Here is a 6000-nt window from a genome sequence, read left to right as displayed (position 1 = left end):
TCTGATGCCCTGCCGGCACTGCTTCCGGCCATGCTTAACCTCTGTTCAGAGTCCACTCAATGTGGACATGCTAGTTCGAATTAGCAAAATGCTAATTTGAACTAGTTTTTAGGTCTAGCTGTGCTAATTCGAATTAGCTTAGTTCGAATTAACTAATTCGAACTAAATTAGTTCAAATTAGTGCTGTAGTGTAGACATACCCCCAGGTAGTGTTAATTTATTTGATTTCACATTAAATATTGTAAGCTTTGTTCCTTATTAACTATCCCTTGTTTTAATATATTTTAATATATTTTCTTCCACACCTATGATGGTGTACATCCACAATACCTCACTATTGGTGTTGCACATAAGAAATTTCAACTCTCCTAACAGAAAATTCAACCTGCCCAAGAATAGAAAATGTTAGAAGGAAGACAGAGGGCTACCTCTCTGAGACTTTATAAGCAGACTCGCTATTCTTTTATCCAGTTCATTAATGAAATTAGTGAATAGCACCACACCCATGACTGCCTCCTTCAGGAGCCTACTAGACACTTGCCACGAGTTTGGCAGCCAGCTGATCTTTCATCCAGTATGCAGCCTGCTTATAGGAATCTCACCTCGCTGTTACCCTACTTGGTCCATGAGGAGGGGTCGGGGCCCATTGGAAAGAGAGGGGCGGGTGGATGTTAGGTCAGTGGCTCTCGGGGGAAGGGTGTTAGGAGGCGAAGTGGCTGGTTATGGGCTGCGGGTGGATGTTAGGTCAGTGGCTCTCGCGAAGGGCGCTAGGAGGCGAAGTGGCTGGCTATGGGCTATGTGCTTATGAAGATACAAGGGCAGCGCTGCGGCGGCTCAGCGCTTCCAGGGAGGCTGCCGGCGGCTGGGGGAGCGCTCGGGGCGGTGTCACAGCGAGGAGCGCGAGGGGCTTTGCCGAAGGCAGGAACTGGGCGGGCGTGGCGGCTGCGGCGCAGCGGGCCCCGCCCATCCCGCAGCGAGTTCCAGCCGGGGGGCGGCCGCTGCACAAGCCCCGCCCCCTCAGCGTGCGGGGCGGGGACGGCGGCGGGAGGGTCCGCAGCGCCCGCCAGCAGCGCCGGCGCCGGACCCCGATGCCTCCCCCGCAGCGGCTCGCCAGGGAAGATGGCGCCGTCCCACGTCCTCAAGTGCTGCCAGCGGGTGCTGGCCTGGGTGCCCGTGGTCTTCATCGCCCTGGTGGTGGCCTGGTCCTACTACGCCTACGTGGTGGAGCTGTGCGCGTGTGAGTGCCTGCGCCGCGCCCGCCCGCCGGGGAAGGGCTGCGGGAGCCACGCTCCCCTCGCCGGGCTGGCGGGGGCGGGCAGCTTGGGGGCCTCCTCGCCCTCTGCGGTGCCCCGGCCCCACGTCTCGCTTCCCCTCCCTCAGCCCATCGCTGGCTGGGCAGGCGCCGACCCACAGGTGTCATTCGGGGCCCGCCCGGGGATCCCCTGCTACTTGGGGGAGGGGGCTGCCGCCTGGCTGTTTGGGGGGAAATGTGGGTACGGAGTGTCCGTCCCCGTGGTGTCGGGGCTGCAGCCTGTCACTGCAGCCAGCCGGGGTGGAGGGAGGTAACCGCGCTTGCATATTGCCTGGCTGGGGCTGCCAGGTTGGTGGGTTTCCTTGTGTCCGGCAGTTGGGAGCTTTGCCTCACACTTGGAAACTAGCAGGCTGAGAGGGGTGGGTGTGGAGCTCCGTTTGCCCTTGTGGCGGAGGGGGGGGGGTTGGGGCGTGTTTCACAGATGTGCCTTTTAAAGAGAACGTCCTTTTAGCCTGGCAGCATTTGAGAGTGGAGGCAGCAGCGGTTCCTTGGTTTCTGCAAGCATTAGGGTGCTGCACCCGGCCTTACTGCCTGCCCGGGAGAGCATCAGCAGAGTGTCGAAGTGCTGGTGGTAATAGGGCTTGAGTCTCATAAATGGGAGCACGAGGAGGGTGCCAAAGAACCTAGAAGAGTTAAGTGAGGAAGGAATGGGGTGTGGGGAAGGGATTTGAGAGAGGGATGTAAAAGACTTGGGAGGGACCGGATCTGGAGAGGCACTGGCTTCCCTGCTGCTTGAAGTCAATAAAAGTGACTTAGGGCCTCTCAGAATTCTGCTTTTAGTGATCCTTGTAACTTATGACAGTTTTTGGTTAATTCCTTCACCAGCCATGTGGGTTTCTGTCCCTGTGGGTTGCCACTCTTTGTTAGATTTTTGCATTGGTACTATTCATATTTCCCCCTGATATGATATGGGGAATTTTTTAACTGAACCACTGTTTTTTGTTTTCTTTTAAAAATAAACTGGGCTAGAAGTTCATGTTTTAGAGAATAAACTTTTTGTGTTTTTTGGTATTCTGTCCCTCTTTTGATATTGAATCCTAGAACCTAGTGTCACTGAAATGTGATTAGAGGGAAATCTTTTGACTAAAGCAGTAGGGAAAAGGATTTAGAGCTTAAATGTTTCATATTGTTATGCTATTGGTAATGTTGTACAGTATTATTATAAGTCTTATTTGTAGACAGTATCATTCAGGATGTTAGTTATCCTTTTCTTCTATCAAGATCCCAGTATAGTCTGAAGTCTTTTATGGCACTGTTAAGATCATTTGTTCATTTAATAACAGTAATACATTATAGAAATGTATCTGAACTTCAAAGCACTGTACAAGCATTTCATAAAGTAGTATAGTGTTTCAAACCTCGAGCTAGTCTATGTAAAAGTATTGAAATGCAGAAAAATAGTAGACCTGGAAGACAGAAGAGTACTCAACTACTATATACATAGATAATATGTTGGTGGGGCCCTGGCATATAGAAATAATTGTATAGTAATTGCATTAATTGTTTATATAGAATGTGTGAATGTGTTTGCTTTCTCTGTTGTATTGTGAAACCCTTCTATTTCTAGTTACAGTGTATATTTGATATTTGGACAAGCTTGTATGTTTAAGGCCTTTACAGATAGATTTTCCACAGTATTTCAGTATAGGCAGAAGTATTTGGATGACTTGTATTTTTGCTGCTGTTAATCATATTTCATTTTTTTAAAGTAAGAGTGATCTGAAGGAAGATGTGTGGACGCTAGATTTCAGACATCACACTATTTAGTTTAGCTATATATACACATATTCAGGCTTTTTTTTTTAGGTAACAAGGGTTAAAATAAAACAGATTAAATGATGAGTGATCTTCAAATTCCATATAAAATGTTTATGTAGACAGCCTTGACACTGTACCAAATTTTGTGTTGTTGATTCTGATTTGTGGAGACATTGATGGGACTATTCACCTAAGTAAACTTATTCCTAGTCATACATGTTTATAAAATAGGACGGGCCTTTCTTATTTTAAGAGAGACTATTTTAAAATTGTCAGAGCACTTGCAACCAACTTTTTAGCCAGCCTCTAACACTGGATAATTTCTGGGTACATTATTTGTTACAATAGCACCTAGCTACCTCAAATGAAATTGTAGCCCCATTTTGTATATATGCACAGTGGGAGGCTGTCCCTGCTCTGAAGAATTTACCTTTCAATTGGACGAGACAATCTAAGGCCTATTCTACACTAGAAAATCAGGTCAGTTTAACTGTGTAGATCAGAGATATGGAGAAATCCACACCCTTGAGAGTCATTGTTAAAATGACCTTGGTCCTTGTGTAGACAGTGCTAGGGTGGCAGAAGAATTCTTCCTTTAACCTAGCTACAACCTCTTGGGGAAGTGGATTACCTAAGATGACAGGAGAACTCCTCCCATTGGTGTTGATAGTGTAGTGTTTTTTAATCTATAGACAAGCCCTCAGGGTGTTCCCTGTTCAAAGGCAAGGAATTAAAAAACATGGAGAGTAAAGTTCTTGCCCAAGGTTGTACAGGAAGTCTTTTGAGTCAGGAATTGATCTAGCACTAGCTCTTCTGAGCCTCAATTCAGGCGGCTGACTTGAAGCCCTTGAAAATGATCTTAGAAGGAGCTCCGTGGATGGATCCCTAAACCTTCACAGTGCTCCCACTAAGTTCAATGAAACTCTACCCAGAAACCAGGGTCCATCTATGTGGCGATCCTTGAAGAACTGAGCTTTTTGTTTTTATTAAAACCCTCAGTTGCATGCATAAATCATCAAGAAATTTTGCACTCTTCAATGCAAATTTTTCATCTTTAATGTTTGCAGGTGCAACTGGGCTGTTCTTGCTGTTGTATTGCAGTTATAAGTGGACTCTTGACATGTCAAGTGATAAATTATTGTATTGTGTTGTATTTTCTATGAATGAACAAATAGTTGATACTTGCATTTTTTTGTGTTTATGTAGAAGTCTTGGGAAAAGGTTGGTTGTTATAAATACTTTCTGATTGTAGACCCAAACACAAGGGGCTTGTCTACACTGGCCCCTTTTCCGGAAGGGGCATGTTAATTTCAGCTATCGTAGTAGGGAAATCCGCGGGGGATTTAAATATCCCCCGCGGCATTTAAATAAAAATGTCCGCCGCTTTTTTCCGGCTTTTAGAAAAGCCAGAAAGAGCGTCTACACTGGCCCCGATCCTCCGGAAAAAGCGCCCTTTTCCGGAGGCTCTTATTCCTACTTTGAAGGGTCCTACTTTGAAGTAGGAATAAGAGCCTCCGGAAAAGGGCGCTTTTTCCGGAGGATCGGGGCCAGTGTAGACGCTCTTTTCTGGCTTTTCTAAAAGCCGGAAAAAAGCGGCGGACATTTTTATTTAAATGCCGCGGGGGATATTTAAATCCCCCGCGGATTTCCCTACTACGATAGCTGAAATTAACATGCCCCTTCCGGAAAAGGGGCCAGTGTAGACGTAGCCAAGGGGTGGAGATGTAGATTTGTGATGCTTTTCTTTTATATGTCAGTTAATTTAAAAGACCAAACAAACACTCACCTTCAAAATGGCTCTGAATGCAAAATTACTGGATGCTCTCCACCTTTTGGTATGTAGATATCTATTTAAAGGAGTAACACTGTTTGTTTTTTATGACATGTATGTTTTCTTTTGGATTGTGAACTACAGCACTGTATATTGTGAAGAATAATGACAACCCTGGAATGCACCACTAATATGTGAAAGTGATGTGCTCTCTGCAAGGGCAGAAACGGGACTGTCAGTTTCACTTCTCATTCCTCATTGTGCAGATGATATAATTGATCTTGAAAAAGGCCATTTTGAGGCAGACGGAAGGAAAGTCTAGAAAAGAAAATACAGGTTGGAAAATGAAAGGAAGAGAGCATGAATGAAAGAGGAGTGGAAGGCAAGCAGGGCCATAAACGGCAGCATCTTACTCAGGATGTTAAGAAAGGATGCACGTAAAGGATTGTTTGAGTACTAACTGCATAAAGAGACATCTGAAGAATTTGGGAGCATACTTTGTCTATATCCACAACCAGGGGTTGACAAACCCTGGTGAGAGCTACTCACCAAACCGGCACTGCGCATGCGCAAAGCACCGGTGAATGGGGCGCACGGAGCGACCAGCTGAAATCTACTCGCCATTGGCGAGTAGATTAAGCAGTTTGTCGAACCCTGACCACAACCATAGTTTTTTTTTTTTTATCCTGGTTCCCTGAGGTGCTGGCCCGTGAGTGGGCCGTGTTTTGCTAGGCACTGTACAAACACAGAACAAAAAGATAGTTCCTGCCTTATAGTCTCTCCTTACTAAATGTATTCACTGAGTAATATAGTGAGCTAACTTTTAGAAAATTCTCAATAACAAAATTAGATAAGAAACCTACATGGGGAAATACTGTTGTTGTCTCTGACCCCATTCTGTTTATCTTCCTCTTCCTGTACTTACTCTTGCTGTTCTTTCTGTGGTTAATTATGTTAATTATGCATGGTGGATAAATATCAATTAATTTTTTAGAAAGTAAATAGGTTTTCCTCAAAAAGCATTTTATCAAGAAACCCGATTTATTAAAAAAAAAAATCCTATCTAAAGATAGTTTTAATTAAGATACATTATAGCTCAAAGATATCTCTTCATGGAATAGGGATTATAAATTCTAATTCTATAGTCTGAGACAATATA

At 44.9% G+C, this 6000-nt stretch overlaps 1 protein-coding gene across 3 annotated transcripts in view; it reads left to right on the top strand.

The window, feature by feature from the left end:
* Positions 1 to 952: 952 nt before the first annotated feature.
* The window catches only part of ZDHHC20 (zDHHC palmitoyltransferase 20), a 91519-nt gene continuing 86471 nt past the window's right edge, over positions 953 to 6000 (top strand). Inside the window, exon 1 of one of the 3 annotated variants that reach the window (XM_089775602.1) lies at positions 953 to 1237. In XM_089775602.1, the coding sequence (XP_089631728.1) occupies positions 1120 to 1237 (118 nt within the window). In that variant the 5' untranslated portion in view covers positions 953 to 1119. The remainder of the gene's footprint in view (positions 1238 to 6000) is intronic. The other 2 variants (XM_089775600.1, XM_089775601.1) reach the window with 2 other exon arrangements.

This window comes from Pelodiscus sinensis, chromosome 1, assembly GCF_052426305.1.
Source record: "Pelodiscus sinensis isolate ZL-2025 chromosome 1, ASM5242630v1, whole genome shotgun sequence".
Taxonomy (NCBI): Eukaryota; Metazoa; Chordata; order Testudines; family Trionychidae; genus Pelodiscus; species Pelodiscus sinensis.
Note: the sequence above shows the minus strand (reverse complement) of the source record. Positions and strands in the feature narration are given on the sequence as shown.